This window comes from Triturus cristatus, chromosome 7, assembly GCF_964204655.1.
Source record: "Triturus cristatus chromosome 7, aTriCri1.1, whole genome shotgun sequence".
In the NCBI taxonomy this organism is placed as follows: Eukaryota; Metazoa; Chordata; class Amphibia; order Caudata; family Salamandridae; genus Triturus; species Triturus cristatus.
In genome coordinates this window covers 572512055-572533728 of record NC_140590.1, presented here as the reverse complement: position 1 = coordinate 572533728, position 21674 = coordinate 572512055, and the positions used below count along the sequence as shown (strand labels likewise).

Here is a 21674-nt window from a genome sequence, read left to right as displayed (position 1 = left end):
TTGACTACTGTACCAAGACACTAATGGCTTGACAGAAAATAAAAAGACTACCGCATTTTCTGTTCCAGTAAACACAATACCATCAGCATTTATGTTTTTGCATCCATTGATGCGGCTATCACTTTGCAGGGTACTTCCAATTTATATTTTAGCTTGGTAAAATATTAATAATGAACTATGTACGGCAATAGCTTAAATATTCAAGTGTGCTGCTGACATCTATGTGCCAGCATGCCAAGAGGCTGCTCAAAAGTATATCAGCCTCTGTTGAGTGATCACTGGAGTGAAAACAAATTAGCAGAGTTTGATGTGCCAGACAGCGGTTTACTGATCCAGGGCCCATATCCTAGCCACTGTGTCACGGGCCCTAGTGCAAGGAAGGGAAAGGACCCCTGGCTACATTTGAATTGGAAAATTCAGTAATAAATCCGGGTTCAGTGGGCGCCAGTGCCACTGCACCTGTTGTACCAATGGACATTACGCCCTGTGGCCAGGGCACTGCTCATTGTGCCAGAACTGGTGCAGGTTACCTTTTGCTCTGAATAGCAATCAAACCAGGTCTTATCCCAGACAGTGGAGCCAATAATCATCTTGAGGATTCTGACATGATGCTAGTGTACACACAGCCCCAGACTTCAACTACATGCAAGTGTACCAGTTTCAAAACTGCCCTGAATGCGAAGTAAATATTACCATGCAAGGCTGACATTGTGTACGGAAGAACAGGGCAAGTGGGTGCGCAGGGCACCAAGACAGAGAGGTATACAGAGCTGCAAATCAAGTTAGAGATGGAGAACTGCATTCGTTTCTTTGGACTTGCTGGCTTACCAGACACAACAACTTTCTCTTAATCCTCTTAACACTTCCTTCACCTCGCCAAACACCCCCACGTTCTTTAGGCTCAAAAAGCCAGGATTGTCACAAAGTAGGACTAGGGGAACTCTTTGTCTGGGCCCCTCATTTAGATTTTTAGGCCTGGCTAGGCAGAGCTTTAGGTGTGTCCCAGGGTCTTTGTAAACAAATAAAACAAACATTCAAAATGCAATAGGTCTTGCATAACTGAAAGTTTGAGGTATTTGTGTTGTAGATGATACGTGACATAACATTTTTTTTCCAACCAACATTATTATTTGCAGAGCCAATAGCGCAAACTTTCAGTAACGCGAGACCTATTGCATTGCATATGCTTATTTTATATGTTTCACCAATATTATAGTTACGATGTCCTCACAATGGTACACGAACATCGCGCACTATTTATATAACTTGTTTCACTAAAACCCCCATTTCTCAAGCAAGGGGTCGGACAGAGTATCTCAACCCTTATGTTAGCTTTGACACAAATTTTCAGCCCCAGGAACGGTTCCTGAACAACGAAATGGCGGCTGCAACTTCTGTTCAGGTTGCTTCCAGACAATCAGAGCATTCCCGTCGGCATGCGCATTCACGATTTACCTCAAAATCATTGCGATTAACAACGATCACCGCAAAAATATCTGTGAAATATCCGGCACCAGAGATATCAGTATATTGTTGTGTTTTAATTTCTCGAGAACTACTGAACGCATTTGTACCAAATAAAAAACACAATCTGCGTAACACCTACGTTTTTGTCAAATGTGGTGTAATTCCGTTCATCGGTTCGGGCTGTAGGTTAAAAAACGCTTTCCTATGGGAATTAACATTACAAACGCACTCTTATTTCGCACCACTATTATTCGGTCCCCACCCCCAAACTTTCCATGACACACAACCTACTTTGACACTTTTTTGGGAAAATGTCATGAAGATTGGTCAAACAAAGCCAAAGTTATAGGAAAGTCCAACAATGCTTTTCCTATGAAAACTAAGTTTTAACTTTAACTGCCTACAGGCAACTGCTAGTAGGAGATATATATATATATATATATATATTCCAGCTTCCCAACTTCGTCGTTGTGTACAAAGTCAAGCACTCACGGAGGGGGTTTAGTATCGGCTCTTATTTAATTAGCAGATCAATCAAAAACAGAGAGACAGACGCGTTTCAGAGATTCCTTCATCAGTGTCTGATTTCAGACACCGCGCGCCAACATTTAAATTCATTTGCGTCACTCGCATCGCGACAACCTCGATGACGATGGTATAAGCCTCGCTATTGCATTGTAATAAGGCGGTCATCTTAGAACAGTATATTTCTCATACAGAATTCATTATTTTAGCTAAAATACGTTTCATTTTTTGATTGCTTGCAGTGTGCTTTACCATGAATGATTAAATGTCAGAAATCTTAACAAATAAGTGAAAATATATATAAAATATTGCGTCTTCATATTGTCAATTGAGCCAAACGGTGTAATCCCGCATATGTTCAGTTTATTAAAGTTAATCTCGTGAATACCGAAATAACTTTATCAACTGATGATACCGTGTATCGGTGGTTAAATACACTACAGTACTATAATGAAGCCATGGATTGGCTATATTTCTCACTATGACAATATTCTAGACATATTTCATCGGAGAACTCATCTTCCCCTTAAACAATTTAACTCCTATTGTAAGCAACACTCCTATACTTAATGCTAATGCATAAAAAATGAAAATAAGAGGGGAGAAAGAAGAAGAAGAAAGGAGAGGGGGGGGAAGGAGGGAAGAAGAAAGGAGAGGAAAGAGGAAATGTAGGGCGGATCTCCATCGCCCGCATGGCGGTGGCGATCCGGCCCTACATCGAACCTCGCCCGCCACCCGCTCCCCCCCCCCCGCCATATTAGTATGGCGGGGGGACCCCGGCGGACAGAAAGACCGTCCGCCGGATGACCAATCAACCTATCTAAATCTAAAAGCATTACGGACCTACTTTTAAAGTTTTTGATGTCAGTTACTTGTCAGTTAGGTTATGTTTTTCATTTCCGTTGGTAACTGAGTGTTATGCGTCTTTTGCACATAATTTAAATGGTATGAGGTCATTCATGTAAGTGTCTTGAGTAAACATGTTTTACATTTCATTAATATATGTACTCTGCAATCTTATTTTTTAGCTTTTATGATCCAGATTGACCGTATAAAGATCTATTGACTTAATATATACATACACACAAAAATTCACACACTGTATTGATAGCTGGATTTTTCACACTCATGATTTAACTGTTTATTGTTTAAAAGTGAATAAAAATATTTTTCAAAAAAATGAATACACACTCATATAGGACTTCCCACCTTCGTAACAGAAGGCTTCCTATATAAAATTCATGTATGGTTAACTCTTCTGTGAGTAACGTCATTGTGCTCTTTCACAAGGTGCGCATTGGCCCACAAAGTGGTTTCCTTTAGTTTTATGGACTAATATTGTGTCATGTGCTTTTTGAGACCAAAAAAATATTTTTACTCTTTGCCAATCTTTTTGTTGCTTTAGTGAGGGCTCGACAGCTCCCACAACAATAAAGTCCATGTCTAAACAAAACATACATTAACAAAGCCAAAAAGCCAAAAACTAATGCCAGGCTATAGGCTTTGGGCATAAACGTGAGAAACTGGTTTTACAACGATTTCCCATTATAATAGTTTTTGGCAATACTACCATGTATCAAATACGGTTTACTAAACAATGCTTCACGTAAATGGTAGCTAAAATTGCACAGTATTTTTGCAAAACATTTTTTCTAGTTGCATATTTTTTCCGTATATTTTGAAAGCAAGTAATCATCAATCTTACTTTAAGCTTTCCAAGTATGTGCATCTAATCAGAGATCATTTTGAGACCATTATAAGTAGACTCGTGATTTTTCATTTTGAAAATGTGCACACATTTGTATACTGGGACCAATATCAGTAGTGCAAGCAGAGTTTCCAACACTTCATTAAAGCTCTCACCCTTATAATAAAGGCTTCCAATTAATGAACCATAAATACAAGTTCGAACAGCATAGACATATGGATACAAATCTTGCTTTAACTGCAGACAATGCTCTTTCACAGATCCATACCGTGGTACTGTGAACTTTGAGCCAAATGGTTTGTGCTGCAAGGCTGTGGTCCTGCTTACTCCAAGGATAAAAACATTAAAACCTGTTGTACTTGACAAGTCAGGCAACAGGTCTTCCACACCCCCACACTCCTGTGAGTCTCAAGGTTCTTCTAAAACCTCAAACTTACTTTAGTGGGTGCATGTCTCCTTTCATTTAAAATCTTTAACCATTTCCTTACTATATTCATGGGGATAATGATAAACTGCATACCAGATTTAACAACTCCGATACAGGTTTAAAGGAAACACAGTTTGTCTGGTACACATACAATCCTGGTGAACACTAGCTGCTTAAATGGGACATTTGGTAATTGAGGTCACAATGCATCTCAAACTAAAGCAGACAGCACCACACAAAGCAACATTACTGAATGCATATTGTTGCTGGTTGTTGGTGATGCAGGAGTGGACAAACTGTATGTAAACCCTAAACCAGCACATAACTGGACAACAGAGCCTCCTCTCAACCAGAGACCAAAGTCAAGAAACCTTAATGTCTTCTTCGACCAAAACATCCTGTTTATTTCATACGTCAACCTCATAATTCATCAACATAATCAAAAGCACTAACCACCAACTAAGGAAAGCCAAACAAACACTAGCTCTTTACTTTTTAATTATAAAAAAAAAAGCGCATTAGAATGCCCATCAGGCAAAGATGGCGGACTCGCATGACTCTTTCAGACTCTGCTCCTGACTAACTTTTTTTTTTAATGGCATCCCTCGAATTACTCTGGTATTCCTTTGCTTCTTCGATGCCTGAAGCCCTGTTCTAAGAAGGGGCATGATCATCAGGGAATCACCTGGTCCAAGACCCCTGTTGAGTAAGGACCACCCGAAAGCCCTGGCTTGGTTCTTAAGGAACCAGGAATGGTGCAAAGGAACGCAGAAGGCTCCAGTGTGTGATGCTACGGGAGGGTACAGACCATGGTAGCGCGAGCTCTGGAGGCAGGATGAGCCTGTCTTGAGGGCCCCAGGGTGGTGACAACTGCAAGACCCTGCACCTACACAGTTAAACACTAGGTCACTAACCCAGCAGTTAGTTTGGGATGAAGTCAGTTTAAGACTGCTGGAATGTCTGTTCCCCAAGCAGTTAAGCTCTAGCGGCACTATATTGAACTTTTCCTGGGTATTGCTCACTCAGGAGGCCCACCAGGTGTGAAAACGTGTAATAATTTACTAGCATAAGCGACAGCCATTTTTGCTGTGGTGTTAATTTCATTTCCTTCGTAATTCTTACGTCCTCTGCTGCTCGTCTTTTTCACTCTGCTTGTGTGATCTATTTTAGTTGACTTCCTGACTCAGCTAAAGCAATGTACGTGCTGGGGGTTTGTAGCCGCTAGTGCACCTGGTCTTAGATGTTAAATGTCGACCGTTCACTGTTGCCATAAGCATTCCTGCTCCCCCTCCACTTTGCTGACCAAGTGGTTATTCATCTGCCCTGGTTTGCTGACAGTTATTTCTAAAACTTGTTCTTTCCATTTCTGTCCACATGCTTACATTGCAGAAAACCGGTATAAAAGGGAAGATGTTTTGTGAATTCAGTGTACTACCTCCTGCAGCACTTGACTGTTGTGTGGACGTGGTCCCACTCATGAGTGATTAATAAACTTGATTTATTTTACTTCAACTCCAGTGCAGATCTCCATTTTGTTGGTCTTTGGATCCATGGACAAGAGGGTGACCCTGCACCAGTGTGCCCACTTTTAAGCACATTTGCACAGTTGGCGCCCGACACGTGGGGCCCCATCGAAGACGCAGCTGTCTAAAGGAGTGGTCTTGACTGAGGATCGAAATATTACTGAGGATGCGCACTGCATGAGGAGACCTTTGTCTTTGCAGGTCGATTTGATTTTTCCGGTTTTCCTGATTTGACCCTCCAGGTGGTGGCCGGTCTCGACTGGGGTTTTCTTTGGCGTATTTCTGCAGTGACCAATAGATCGACCAGAGATCGGCAGGTGGGAGTTGGAGACTGTTTGGTAAGGTCGCTGAAGCGGCACTCTTGATTTGCTTGGCCAAGATTTTGGTTTGTTATTCATTTTTGGGAAAAAGTGAAGGCAAGTAATGGAGATTTTTCTCCTTTTGGAATATTTGTTTGGAGTAGTAATACTTTACATACATTTGTGAAACATGCCTGTTCTCAGCACACTCCGTAAGTGGTGTTGCTGCTCTTGTGGTACCAAAATTAGCTTGGAACAAAGTCAGCCGGCTCCTCCAGGAGGGACACTCAGAGATAAGTATCTTAAATATGGTATTTCTCCCATAAGGAACGGTTCATTGTGGAACAAATACACAAAGAAATAGTCTGATTTGCAATGACCAGTGAATGGGTCATTCGATTCTAAAAAGGTTCAATATGTAGAGCAGTGTTTATTTAAAAGAAAAAGACAGGATATGTTTGATTGTGTGCGTATGTGGGATAAAGGAGAGCGAAGAGAGCAGAAGCTATAGCAGAAAAAGAACAGCGGAAAACAATATATCAAAAAGCGTTTGAATTAAAAAATAAAGAAATGAAGGAAAAAATAGAAAAAGAAGATAGAGAACGTTGATTAGAGGTAAATGGCCAGTACCCTATTAGGCGCCCTATTTATCCCATACTTAATAAACCTCAGGATGACTGAATCCTATTAGAACGCCCCCCATCCCTGTATAAATTTCCCACTCCAAGTGCCCCAGAGGATGAGGCTTCTGACGAAGAGCATTCTTCTTCAGAGGTGAAAGTTAAAGACAGGCAATCTGGGCGACAGACTCGCTCTACTTTGACTAAAGCAGAAAAAGATACATTAAAACCCGCTGCTAAAGAGGAAGCTAGTAGGACTACTACAGCGACAATTCTCATAAATATGGTTCAACCTTGGAAAGACATAGACCAGTTATATTTCGTAGAAAAGTTCTGTTGGGAGGTAATATAGGATTGGCGGCATATTTCTGATGAAACGGAACCAGCTGATCTAAACGTTGATCATAAGCGGTTGGTAGATGGGATTTACCCTTTTTTCAGATATACCGGATACAATTAGGCGAATAGTTAAATTACGAGATGAAACATTACGTTTATGAAAGGAGCAAGAATTAGCCAGAAAAAATAAAGTTGTATAAACAGTTCAGTCTTGAGCAAAGAAAGAAGATGCTTCGGTGGATACGAACAAACCCAGTAGTAGTGAAGGTGCTATGAAACCAATGCGTGAAGCTGCACCCTTGTATGTTCCCCCAAAGGGTGCAGGAACAAATGATGATAAAACCTCGGATGATGCAAAGGGATATTTTATATATAACTGAGTTTACACTCCTTGGAGTAGAGCAGACGTTATGGCTCTCAAGGCTGCTTTACCTGACCCCCGGAAAAATCCCACGGTCTTTTATGAGGAGGTGGAAGGAGCCATCAGCTCCTGCACTATGGCCTTGCCAGATATCGATATATTTTTGGGCTTATTTAGCCCCCTGATATGTGGAGAACAATACATAAAATAGATGACAATGTGGCATTTGGTGATACCTGGGAATATTTAGAAGAAATCGATGCGGACAGGAAGCCTGCGCAGAAACCTCAGAGGGAGAGATTAGATCTTCCTAAAGCTATTGTGACTAAGTTAAAAACTCTCATACCCCTAAGAAAACAGATTGGACTACGTTAGCGTCCTGTAAACAGAAAAAGTATGAGTTAGTTTCCGATTTCTTTTCTTTTGAAGAGACATTCCATGATTTTAGTGGACAGTCATTGGCCGATGATACGGGTAAGCATTTGTTTGTTGAAAAATTTGTCCTCAATATGTTACCGGAAATAGCTAGTCGCCTAAAGGCCAGCAAGAGTTCTTGGACCACGTCTTCCCCAGTTGCTCTTTCGACCATGGCCCAATATTATTAGCGACAGGAACAGGAAGCGAAAGGCAGGGAGGGTAAGAAGGTTAAAGAATTAAAGACAAAAGTTATGTTGGCTCAAGTAAATGGTCCATCATTTAGGGGAGGTGGAAGAGACGGACGTGCAATGTATACACCTGGAGTGCCCCCTCTCCCTCGAGCAAATTTGTCACCTGATCAGTGTGTTTATTGTAAAAAGACTGGGCATTGGCGTTCTGAGTGCCTCCCTTTTGTGAGGTCAGCAGTACCAGCAGGGGAAGGGGTAGTATGAGGGGATGCCCAGGGAATTCAGGAAACAGGGGAGGAAAAGGAGCTTGTCCTAGGTTTGAGGCAATTGAACAAGGACCAAATTATTCTAATACTTTTGTTAGACGACATCAATAACAAATATCTGATTATTCTGCCGTTTCACTTGCAGATTCCGATTACGCATAGGGATACCTAGGATGGGGTAGGGGATCGGTTTAGGTGCCAGTAGATCAAATGGGTCCTTATGTTGTCGCAAATGTCTTGGGATCTACTGATCAGTTTCTGGTTGATACAGGGGCTACCCGTAGTGCTCTGCCTAAAAGATTGGTTCCTAGGGCTCCCCGTCCGGCACAACGATAACATCGATAGGATTCAATGGGACACCTACACCTAGCCCACTTTCACAGCTACATGAATTCGGACTTGACAAATTCAATGTAGCATGTCCATTTTTAGGTCGAGGACTACCGGTCTGCCAAAAGGCTGAACCGGAAGTCGGAGATTTTATGACTTGGAGAAGAGGGGCTTGAACCCTCCCCTCTTCTCCCCTGTTCTCCATTGGCTGGCCTCGTAAATGCTGGCCAGCCACTGGAGAAGAGGTCAGTCACTCCGATTAGGCCCCGTCCTTTTCGGATCGGGGGGCGTGTTTTTTAAAGAAAGTCTCATTCTCTCCTCCAGCCAATGGCTGGAGGAGAGAAAAGACAAACACGCCCCCGAATCCGAAATGGACACTGCGTTTCTCCGAGGCATTTCTTCTTGACCTCGGAGAAAGGCGGTGGTGTGCCTTTTGCTCTGCCTTGTTGAATGAGAGACAAAGGAGCGTTAAAACAAACAGCCCAACAGTTGGTAAGCAGCATCCGCTTGCTGCGCATGGGGGTCATGGCTAGTTTACCCTGCTGTGTTTAGTTGTGATTGACACCCAGGGAGATCTTAATATCACGACGTGGCAAACCACCAGCACCGACCGACAAACAGTTCTCCACAGAAATAGAAGGCAACAAGTGCAGTGTCGAACTTCAACGCGCGCCCTGCTCTTTAATGCGTCCTTCGTTTCTTCTTGGATGAAATATCGGAAACATAACCCTGCAACGGTTTTGCTATGTCAGGGTAACTGAATAGCAGCAGGTGCAGGAAGGGTGAAAATCATTTTCAACACGTAATATTTTTCAGGGATTCTCGTTTTTTTAGGCTTTTTTTCACACCACGTGCGATAACATTTGTGGGGCACCGAGGTTTATTTACTGCGCACGTCCCTTGCTAAGCATCTGGTAGTAGTGGATTTAGAGGCGGTAACAATATGATTTACTGCAGCTGCAGTCCGGCACAGCAGAAATAACACCGTGGCGAGTTCCTTCTAAATAGCCACCTGTCTGACAAAGAGGAAAAGACGCCGGCCCTATTCTCTCTCTGGCCTTCTGGCGAAACCAGTGTGCTGCGTTGAGTGCTTTCGAAACCGAAGACTGAATACTTGTAAATACACATTTAAAGCGTTGGATCTGTTTCTCAGTTTGCGGACTGCGATTCTATTTAGGTTTTTAGTTGAGCATAGCGCACAGGAAAGAGCGCCTGCCTGCCAAGACCCGCTGAGCGTTTTTCAAGCCCGTGAAAAGAATGAATTATTCAGCAGTAAGCATGCTTACAGCTGGCCATTCGGGGGCTTTGATCTGCGAATCAGGCGGCGGCATGAATGCCCGTATTGTCATGTTATGTGTACACAGTGTGTGAATTATTGAAAATAGAGAGGCCTGGGCCTCATCTGGTAGAGATTACAGTGCAGGCATGCTGGGTGAGGGCCTGTAATTGAAAATCCCCAGATGCTGTTTATGTGGTCTTTGGCCCGTGACCTGCTGCAGTAAGCTTGTCTGAACAAAACGCAGCCTGCATAGAAAGCACGGCCCAGCCCCTCCCCCAGCAAGACTCAATGTGGGACTAGTTAAACACCTGCCCACAATATTTTCGGGAATCCTCAATACATGTGCTCGCCAGTTAGTAAACAGGTTACGTTAACTGCTCATTCACTTAACGCGGGAATCGTTTTAACTATATAGTTGTGTTTAACTGAAGATTTCCTGTATGGTATATTACATTTGTGAAGCACTTTCGGAGAGCGAATGATGCTAACACAACTTTACTAACACTCGAATGCTTATAGACAAATGGTGTATTTTGTTTTTATTAGTAGTCAGAACACCAAATAACCCATCTAATTGGGCCAGCCCTTGTGTTCTCGTTTGGCGTGTCAGAATCGTACCCAAAAAAAAAAATCATTGGCGTGCTTTGCCCCCGAGTCTCTGCCATAGTTTGCGAGGGGGGATGTTGGTTAAAAGTGTAATGCCGCACGAACTAGCTGTTTCTACTCTTTACCTTGCAGGGTACAGCGGTCGCTGTGACACCCTGTGAACCCCACATGCCCCGTCTCTGCGACTAAATAGTTAGACGACCCCAGATGCAAACGGCTAGGTCCCTGCAGGCGGCACACCAAAATGCGATGCCTTTTGAGCACGGAAGGGTCTATTTTTGTTGCGCCTTATTGTTCCTGGGGAATGTTTCCTGCCCGTTGAAAAGTCGGAGTGAGGTGAGGGTGGGGGGGGGAGTTGCATGAGTTAAAGGGACAGGCTCCACACTTCACATCAAACACCCCGTTCGGCGGTGGGAGCAGAAGGCTGGAAATCAGACATCTCGTTAAGGTTAATTAGGGGTCATTTGGCTGAAGTGCCAACCTCGGAAAAGGTGTTTCTTTTCGCAGCGCGTCTTCTCTTTGAAATGTGTCAGGAGAGCATTTGGCTGTATTGCCTTCCAGCCATCCTCCTGCTCACCATTCACGCAGAGCGATGGCTTTTGGAAAGAAGGTGCGAGCCCTGGGGAGAAGAGGTGAAGCTGGGCGAAGAGACCAGCCTGGCTTTTATTTAAACACGTCATCTTGCAAAAACAAACACATCCATGGTTGAAAGGCGCGCTCCTATAACCCACCGTGGGAAACAGGCGAATTGTCTTTTTTTACTCCACATTGCTGATATGCGCATTTAAACCGTTAATTCGATATCTCCTCCATAATCCCCTTTTTTTAGGAGATATGGAAATAGTTAAACTGGTCGGTCCAACTTTTGAAACATTTTTGTTCTTCTCAATATAACAACCGGGCACGTTTTGTTAATAGTTTGTGATGCAAATGGGGTAATGTGGATTTTTCACATTTTAAAATTTTATATTGTGGCTGTTTCACTCTGGCATATGTCATCATTGTACAAACTGCTGCCCCGAAAAATAAAAAAGGACGTGTATTTAAAAAAAAAAGAACTGAGTCTGAAAACAAAAATCTGAACGAAACAAACGTGTTGAATTCCATTTTGTTTTTTTGTGTGGTGGTATTCTACGTTCTTTTAACAGTAGGAAATAAAATCGATACTCTTCTAATGTTATCAATGACTTGGTGAGTGGTAATATCGCTCAACTTTGCAAAATTGATAAATCGGCACTTTATAATAAGTAAATAATATTATCAAATTGATATTGTAGTTAATGCTCGTCTCTACATTGCATACGGACTACAAAAATCGTTGTCAAACTTTGGCTGTATCTACCCTGCTTTGATGTATCTATAAGTATTGCATACATCTGACATGTACTGTGCTCACTGCCTGCCCCGCTCCTCTCGTGGGACGGCGTTAAAAGCAGCCTTTGTTACATGTCGCCTCAGCCCTGCAAGAATGCGTTTTTTCTTTACTCCGGCACCGCGCTCCCAGCGCCAGTACAACGGTCTGTGTGTTCTGCTGGAACCGAGGATTGGGGACCTGTCCCAGAGGGTGGCCTCCATTTGCGCACTTGTAGCAGCGCTTTCTGCACACCGAAATTCCCAGCTCAGGATATTTCGCTACATTCTCAGTAAAATGTTATGAATGTTCTTAAAAAGGGTGTCATTTTGATATCAGGCGATGCCTATTCATTTCTATGACAATTTGTGAGGGGTGGGGGCAGTGAGGACCGGTGCAGGTCAGCCTGGCTAGACGAAGGGGTATGTCTGGGTGAGAAAGGAAAACAGAGAGGAACAGTCCTGAAACTAAGATTAGGAATGGGGGGAGGGGTCTGCGTTGGCACAGGGTAGTTAAATAGGTCGGATTCATATGATATTAAGTGGGTGGTGAGAAGAACATTGACAGAGCTCATATGAGGCCTCATTGTGTATCAAGAGCAAAAAGAATAAAGTGATCAGTGGAATGCTTGAATTAATCTCAAGCCCAGTGCCACTCTGCAGTCTATCATTGTTTGCTCACTCAATCACTCTAGACAGAGACAAACCATGTGCAATGTGGCTCGGTCCTCTTCAATAGGAACAGGCCAATGAACTGCAAAGGTAACCCCTCTCTAAGACAGGAATAACAAGCATTTGCAATGCAATAGGTCTCGCACTTGCGAGAGTTTAACCTATTGGCATTGTAAATGACAATGCCTTTTATTTATGTTTTAAAAACCAACACATAAATAAAAGGCATTGCCATTTACAATGCCAATAGCTCTAACTTTAACAATACCGAGACCGTTGCATTGTAAATGCTTGTTGCTTTCTCCTAACACGCCGGACAACAATGTGGGTATCAATATGCTTAAATATTTTTGTGCTACAATACGTTGTTCTCCGGAAGGTGTGCATGTTATTTTAAATGACAATTATTCAATGGTTGAGAGATCCGGTCTTATCAATGAGGATGCTGCTCTGGCGTCCTTGCCTTGCACTCTGTGGGCTAAATCAGATACTGATGTGGGTCAAATGGTTATTTCTCCTGTACGAATTCAAGTGAGAGAAGATACCCCTGAGCAGTGTGAAGAAGGAACACTGTTTTTGTTATCATTTCTTGCATCACATAATCACAAAGTCTAGCGAAAGAAATTGCAATATTGTAGATAGCAGATTACCTATTTAGGTCACCTCCTGTCTAAAGAGGGACATGCACTCACACCAGATCGTGTTCAGACCATTTTTAGATACTCCTGTGCCCGCACTCTGAAGGATGTCCGTGCACTGATTGGCCTTACTTCTTTTTGTAGGCAGTGGATCCCCATTTTTTCGCACATTATTAAACCTTTGTTGGCCCTTTTGACTAAAGACACTCCGATGCCCCTCCCATGTACTACTGAATGTCAGAATGCCTTCCAATATCAACATTTTCACCAACAGCCAGTATTTATTTGGGGTAGCACACTATTTTGGTCGTTTGTGGAAAGAAAGGGGCTTCCTCACCTCACATGGGACACAGATAGTACGTGGAGAATTAGTGCATGATCTTCTTACAACCCTAACCTATACTAAGAAAGTGGCAATTGTTAAATGTAGTGCACATAAGAAAGTGACTAATAAAATAGGAACAGGTAACCTTTGCGGATCACACAGCCCGAGAGACCGCGATGCAGCGAAGTACCACATCTATGTATGTGGTGAAATCGCAAGCTCAACGTTGGCATGATGCCACGCTGGAAGTGCTGGACATGAAACAATCTGCCTCTGCTAATGAACTAGATCAATGGTCTAAGGAGGGAACATTGGATGATGAGGGCTGCTGGAGGAATATCAATTAATTGACAGCTTGTCTTCTATTTATCAGAGGTGCGGGAAGCTCTTCCTTCGTGAGCTCTGCTGTGCTGACAGATCATCGCGACATTTTGGTCACAGAGAGAGGACTAGCTGCGTCACCTGAATTGCCTGAGGAAGTCTTCCCGGACCAAGCGGTCCCTGGTGCATCTAGATATCTGCTTCGATTCAGGAAGAAAGACACTTCATCGCAAAAAGAGACTGTTTGAGCCACTGTCCTGGGTGGTTAAATACGGACTACAAAATGGGGTATCCTTTAAGTGACTACTCGTCTCAATGTTAGTGAAGAAACCAACGCCTGCCTAGGACCTTAGGGCACCATCTGATTTGTTGCTGTCGAAGAGATGAACATACCAGAGGAGAAGAAATCAAATGCTGCAAAGATTGTTAGCGGCTGTACAAGGTTTATAATGGGACTGACTTTGACTGCTGTCATTATTGCTACACTAATGTGGGTTGTGGACGAAGTAACTCCGGCTCGAAATGTACCGACTGCTACTACTCCTGTCCCCATCGGACATTATTATATCACTCTTCCCTACAATGAAAAGAAGCACCGAATGTCATATCTCAATAACACTTTCATACAAATGTATCGTACTCATAATGCTACGAACACTACCAACTGCTGGGTATGTGGAATGATGCCAGCCCATCAGAAGAAGGGAGGAACACCTTTCATTCCCCTGCCATTCTCGCATATTGGCTCCTGTAGAGCCTGGTTCGCACTGTTGTGGGCCTCTGAAATCAGTAATATTACTCTAGCTGGTGTAAGAGGACTTAATGCGAAACTCAATAAGATTGGTTACCCCGATGAGGAAGGGGACCTACAAGCCAGAGGAACTGTACGGAAAATGGAGGAGTATCGCAAAGGAGATTCCTCCACAAGCAATGTTTTCCCCAATACTCGAACGGCCAAGCGTAACGGGCCTCCTGTTTTTGCTGTTACTAGAGCCTGAGCAAATCTTTGTGAGCGCAGTTTTGGCAGTATCCCAGTGGGAAAAAGGGACTGTACTCCAGTATTGAACATTACTGGAATGAACAATAGCAGTTTTCTGTCTTCACACAACATTTATTTCATTTGCGGAAGTAAGGGCTACTATCATCTACCAATTGGATGGTCCGGAATATGCTAAGTGTCCTTCTTGCTTCCGCCTGTGTTCTTAGCATCTGCATTATCATAAAGATCATAAACTGTTTAATGACATTTCCTTGAACCGATTCAAAAGAACTATAAATAATGATGAAGTGGATCAAACTGACACTGCACGACAGCAATATGTTGACTTTAATCTGAGACTTTTTTTCCCTTTGTTGGTGCCGCTCTAAATCGCAGGAAAATCAGACGCTTGACCCGTGTAGTAGAGGCTGTGACTAATCAGACAGCAATGGCTCTTGGAAATATTACAGAATAATTCCAAATTACTAGAATTGTTACCTTACAAAATAGAATGGTGCTAGACGTTATCCTAGCTGATCGTGGTGGAGCATGTCGCATTATCGATAGTAGATGTTGCATGTTCATCCCAGACCATGCCCCTTCTGTTTATGATGCTATTTCCAAAATGCATAAAATAGCTACTGAGATCTATCAAGACTAAGGAACATGGACTTTGACTGGATGGTTCAGGAACATATTTTCTAGATGGGGTCTGAAAATATTAATCGGCCTTATTCATAATTATTGCAATTCTTTTCTCTTGTTGATTATGTATCCAATGCGGGCCAATGCTCTGTTCCCTCTGTATTTCCACTTGTACTACTTGTTTATCATCAATGACGAATGTCCAAAATGTAAATGCCCGTTCAGATATGGAACGAGAAATCTAGGTAATTAGGCTATTATACATCCATGATATTTATCGTATACCTTTTAAAGCATAAGAACATGTCTTCGCTTGTGCTAAAAGGGTCGTCTGTGGAAACGTGTAATCATTTACTAGCATAAGCGACAGCCATTTTTCCTGTGATGTCCATTTTGTTTCCTTCGTAATTCTTCCATCCTCTGCTGCTCGTCTTTTCACTCTGCTTGTGTTATCTATTTTAGTTGACTTCCTGACTCATCTAAAGCAATGTACGTGCTGGTGGTTTGTAGCTGCTAGTGCACCTGGTCTTAGATGTTAAACTGTCGACCATTTACTGCTTAGTCACACTGTGGTATCTGTTCCTTACAGGTAAGAAAGTTCAGAGACAAGACTCAGTCACTGAAAAGTAGAGAGAAGAAAAGGAAGACAAAGAGAGAAAACAAATCTCTGAAACTGAGGTGCTTCCCCCCTAGGGGATCACTCCTACTGAAATGTAGTGCCCTCACACACCCTTGCGAGTGTCATGCTTCATCATAGGGCCTTGCTCCTCGTGGGGGTGGCGCTGCAGTCCCCCAAGGGCCCCGCGAGAGGGCTCTTTATCGGAGATCTTTTTGTAGGAACGCCGCACTTGTGCATGTGGGTGTGTGGGCCTCAGAAAAAGGGAATGTGGTAGTGGTGTGAGTGGTTATGTCTTAAAATACCCTTCGGAACTGTAAAGGTAGTTTTATTCGTCAGTCCGAGGGTAAGGATAAAAATATAACAGAACAGGGCCTAGGGACTCCCTCTATTGATAGATGGCATAGAGGTCGGGGTATTACTGTTCCTAGGACCGTGTGTAAAGAAAATGTGCACTGGTCAACATGTTTCGCACCTTCAGCGGGTCCCTAGTGGATCCCTTTGCGCTTCTTCAGGACCAAAAAGGTGAGGAAGGTGGTGTAAGGAAGAGAGTTAAACACTCTTAATCCCTAAAGTACTTTAGTCAGGTTTCTTTGAATGCAAATTATGCAGCAGGGGACTCCACGTGGTGTGTCCCAGCCTTGACCCCCAGGAGGAAAGAGAAGTGCCCCCTCACACGTTCGTCCGGCAGTGGGGGTGGTTCTTGGGACCACCCGTATCAAGTCTATTAACCTGCCCAGCCGGAACACGAACTGGGACACACCACGTGGAGTCCCCTGCTGCATAATTTGCATGCAAAGAAACCTGACTAAAGTACTTTAGGGATTAAGAGTGTTTAACTCTCTTCCTTACACCACCTTCCTCACCTGTTTGGTCCTGAAGAAGCGCAAAGGGATCCACTAGGGACCCGCTGAAGGCGCGAAACATGTTGACCAGTGCACATTTTCTTTACACACGGTCCTAGGAACAGCGGAGTAATACCCCGACCTCTATGCCGTCCATCAATAGAGAGAGTCCCTAGGCCCTGTTCTGTTATTATATTTTTATCCTTTCCCTCGGACTGACGAATAAAACTACCTTTACAGTTCCGAAGGGTATTTTAAGACATAACCACTCACACCACTACCACATTCCCTTTTTCTGAGGCCCACACAACCACATGCACAACTGCGGCGTTCCTACAAAAAGATCTCCGATAAAGAGCCCTCTCGCGGGGCCCGTGGGGGACTGCAGCGCCACCCCCACGAGGAGCAAGGCCCTATGATGAAGCATGACACTCGCAAGGGTGTGTGAGGGCACTACATTTCAGTAGGAGAGATCCTCTAGGGGGGGGGGGGGAGCACCTCAGTTTCAGAGATTTGTTTTCTCTTGGTCTTCCTTTTCTTCTCTCTACTTTTCAGTGACTGAGTCTTGTCTCTGAACTTTCTTACCTGTAAGGAACAGATACCCCAGTGTGACTAAACGTTCATGTTTGGGAGTATTGGTTCTGGACCTAATTTTTATTCCTAACCCACTCTCAGTCCCTCCTTCTCCATTTTGTTCATGATGACCATGTACTGCTGCCATAAGCATTCCTGATCCCCCCTCCCAATTTTCTGACCAAGTGGTTATTCATCTGCCCTGGTTTGCTGATAGCCATTTCTAAAACTTGTTCTTTCCACTTCTGTCCACATGCTTACATTGCAGAAAACCGGTATAAAAGGGACGATGGTTTGTGAATTCAGTGTACTTCTTCTTGGTCTTGTGTAAGGTAGTCCCAAACACCATGCTCCCTCCCAAATGGAAGACCCTGAATAATTATCATTTTGAGTGTGGGTCAGAAGCTGGATATTGGTTGGGGAGTATGGTCAAGCTAGATGAAAATTATTTGGCATGCTTGCCGAGTTTTTCATGGCCTGGGGTAGGGAGGGGGCAGGGAGGAGTTGGAGGATTGAACCTGTTGAGAGAGATGCTAGCATATTCGATTTTCTTTAACATCTTCTGCACCTTTTTACATGCTGTCATTTATGCATGTAATATGGTTAGAGATTTTTGTCTGAACAAGTCTTTCCCCAAACTCTGGGTCGCAAGCTGATTTTTGGCGGATTAGGAAAAATCAGAGCAGTAAACAAAGATGCCTATAAATCCTGTTTTTAACATTTGCTGGTGGTTCAAAGACAGATCAAATGTCAGGCTACTTTGTTATTTTAATGTGGGGATTGGTGTTTTAGTTTTCTTTCTAGGACTGCAAAGTGAGAGGAGTTTTTAAAGTAAATTATGTTACAAAGTCAAAATTTTGCTTTTCGCAATACACAAAAAAAATGTACATTCCTGTAAATGAACTGTGTGCATCCAGCAGTTAGGAAAGCAAAAAAAAACAAGCAAATTCTTTTGTAATTCTGAAGTGAGCTGGAAATCGAGATTTTAAAAGGATCAAAACAAATCAAAACACTTCGTGGTGATGCACAAATGATAAATATTCACAAAATCCTGATTTCCACACATCATTTGTGTCCTATATAGTTTTATCAGTAAAACTGTGTGTGCACATTTAGTGCCAATTTCAACAAAAATGTGATGTCAGTAAATGACAAATGCGCTACCACATGTTGTTTTAGTTACATTACAAAAATAAATCGCCTCGCCTCATGCCCATTAAAAGTTACATGGGTCACGAAAGTTTGTTGTTCTAAAAAGTGGCCCATGGTTCCAAAGAGTTTGGGAACCAACCCCGTCTATACTATTGTGGCAGCTTGATGTAGGATGCACAGCATGGTGAACAAGATATCATGTTTAAAAAATACAAAATTCTTAAAGGCTTTTCACTAAAAAGATGGCAAAACTAGACTTTTGCATTGAATCGTGAAACTTGTTCAAATGCAGTCAAAATGACCATCTGTCAATCTATAGACACAGTGACACATCAAAACAGGACTCTGCACTCACTGGCTTCCTGTAGAAGGCAGAATAAAAATGAAGATATCCTGATCTTTAATCAGGTCTTCTGGAATACGGAAGCAAAGAATAGCCAATCAGGAATCTGCTATTTCAGCCACTTAGAAACTTGAGACAAAATACTTCAGTACAGCTCTAGCTGCATAAGAAACAATTGTGTTAATCCACTTTTGCCTACTTAAGCACACAGCTATAGAACTAATTACTAAATTAACTGAAATTAATGAATCATTCCAACACTTTAATATAGAATCTAAAGGTAGTCCTCTTCAGAGAATGATGTGGCCGCTAACCAATCCAGAGAAAATCCTCATCTCTCCAGCCGATTCCCCCACCAGTATTCACTCATTCACCCTTCAGACTGTACTACCTCTTTAAGCCTACCATTTTTGTAAGAAGATTTTGCATGCTTCTGACTTTTTTTTCTTTTCGTGGTGTGCAAAGGTGTTTTTTTCAGTCTACTCACTTGCAGCCATCATACCAAGATAATCTAAAGGTTAGCAGGACAGGAAGTAAGGAGCGTGATTAAATTTTTTCAGCTCCTTAAACACTACCATAGTGAGAGACTTGCTGAACAATGACATCTTTCTAACTCTCGAGAACAATCTTAATTGCCAAACAGTCTCTCCTATGTCACACTGAACACGGTGGGACAAACTTGATGGAGCATTTGGTTGTTATGTTAGTTAAGCATGTAGTGATGACAAACATGGACAATGAGTATGTCGAATGCTACCAATTTCGTCTGCATTCACCACTGGCACACACCCTCTCAACCACTTTCATTGCCACCCACGGCCCCTCCCCATGTTATTTTAAAACATACAGTTGAAGGAGGCTGGCGAGGACCTGGACTTTGAGTAGTCATCTCCATACGGTGAAGAGCGCTGGCTATAGTTGAGCTGTTGACTGCTGCTGATGGCTGTTGCCCCTTGTGACATTCGCTCCTTTGTTTTGAGTGCATGATCCCTCTCCTGCTTCAGCTTCTCCTCATCCTTCAAGAGTGCCACAATCTGTTTAGCTTTTTCACGGACATTGATGCCTTGGTCTTTACCATCACGGTCTATAAATTGGAAGTCCTTGAGAGTCTGTACAGTATAAAGGTTCTCACGGCACTGCTGTGCCACTTTGTCAGAAGCAGTTTTGATAAGGTAGTCCAGGAGGGTCAGAGCCTTGTATACATGGCGCCAGTTCTTCCCGCTATCATTTAGACGCCTCCAGATCATGTCCATCACCTCTGAGAAAGCCACAGCATTGAACGTGAGGTCAGCAATCTCAGACATCACGGATGTGGATGGGCCCCAGGGATCATTGGAAGTTGCTTCGCGGACCTTTATCTCTGCTTCAGTGTAATTGTGCACAATATTTTTGACCTGTCGACGCAAAGATGAGGTGGTCATGATTGAGTTTAGAAAAACAGCCAAATGCTCAGTAAGAAGTAGGACTGTTGGGCCACTTGCTGTAATCACTTCAAATTTAACAGTGCAGTATAGACCAGTGCAAAGGGATCAGTCTCATAAGCACAGTCAGCTGAAATTCACCAGAATTCATAGGGACCTAGAACATAAAAAATAAAAAACATAACATTTAGAATCGGATACTCAATTAGTTAAAACAGAGGATGGGAGAGGGAAGTAAGAATAGGAGAGAGAGATAGGGATAAACAGATCTGGAGGCAAACCATGTAAAAAGTGAGCGAGGGACAGGACCAAGTCAGAGAAAAAGGCAGAAGAGAACACCCGATCTTTCCTCAATAAAAAAAACCTATAACTGGATGGGAAATGTGTGAAGACTCAAGAACCTCTAATCATCCAGTAACGTCAACTAGATGAAATGTGCAATAACCTCAATGTTTTAATTAACAGTTTTATGTAGAACTCTGGCACTAGTGAAAATATATAGTTCTCTTATTTTGAAGAACAATTACAGATAGATAAATAGCAATAATAAAAAAATAAATACGATGGAAATAGGAAAGAAGGGGAAGGCACAGATAGAGCACAAGCTATACCCGGTAACATCGAAGCCTTAAAGTGAATTCTAAACTATATGAGAAAAGTCTTAGCCAATCAATCTAGTGGTACTGTGCTCCAGAAAGATGTTGCGGTTCCAGAACTATTGTTTTTGGGCTCTGGCCTTTCTGAATCTAGCTATATCTAGTTTCTGCTTCAAGGTCTCCTCTCATCACCCAAGATGCTAAATAGCTTGTTATGTACAGCAGTATGCTCATTTGCAGACTTTGTAGAATAGGCAACCAAATGTAAATGTGGCTCTATCTTCAATCTGCAACTAGTCTAGTTTGGAGAGGATTGTGATTATGTGGCCAAACCCTTTAGCGAAGGGTAAAAGTCTGCCAGTTGGTGAAAAGCAGGCTTGAAAGAATTGTATGAGGTTCAGGGTACTCAGTAAGAATGGTACTTCCAAAGTGTAAGCGGAACAATGCATGGGAAGCAGAATTTACTTGGGTGGTTGACAACAAAGGTTTCATTTTTAGGACTGGGGGTGGGTGAAGAGTAGCATTTAGGCAGTGTTGCCTATATGGGGAACATAGAAAGAGCATTCAGATTTATAACTATATCACAGTCAGTTACAGATTAAAACGAAAGTATGGATTCTGGGGATTGGAAGTACATAAGTATCTGAACCCTGGTTTTAAAGCCTGGTGCGTTTTAAAGACTCACAAACGTTGCATAACTCTTCCTCTTAGTATCTGTTTCAGCCACCTACTTCAAAGATTTAAAACAACACGAAGAGTGTCATTTGAGCAGTACGTCTGCAAACACCATGATACGGGTCCATAAAGCATGCCAGGAATCCATAAAAGGATACCTTGAAAGCA

At 42.7% G+C, this 21674-nt stretch overlaps 1 protein-coding gene across 7 annotated transcripts in view; it reads right to left on the bottom strand.

Annotated features, from left to right (window-relative positions):
• EPN3 (epsin 3) overlaps nucleotides 1–21674 on the bottom strand; it is a 380680-nt gene that overhangs the window by 324897 nt on the left and 34109 nt on the right. For all 7 annotated transcript variants that reach the window (XM_085617119.1, XM_085617115.1, XM_085617117.1 and 4 more), the window contains exon 2: nucleotides 19662–20392. In XM_085617119.1, the coding sequence (XP_085473245.1) occupies nucleotides 19662–20235 (574 nt within the window). In that variant the 5' untranslated portion in view covers nucleotides 20236–20392. The remainder of the gene's footprint in view (nucleotides 1–19661; nucleotides 20393–21674) is intronic.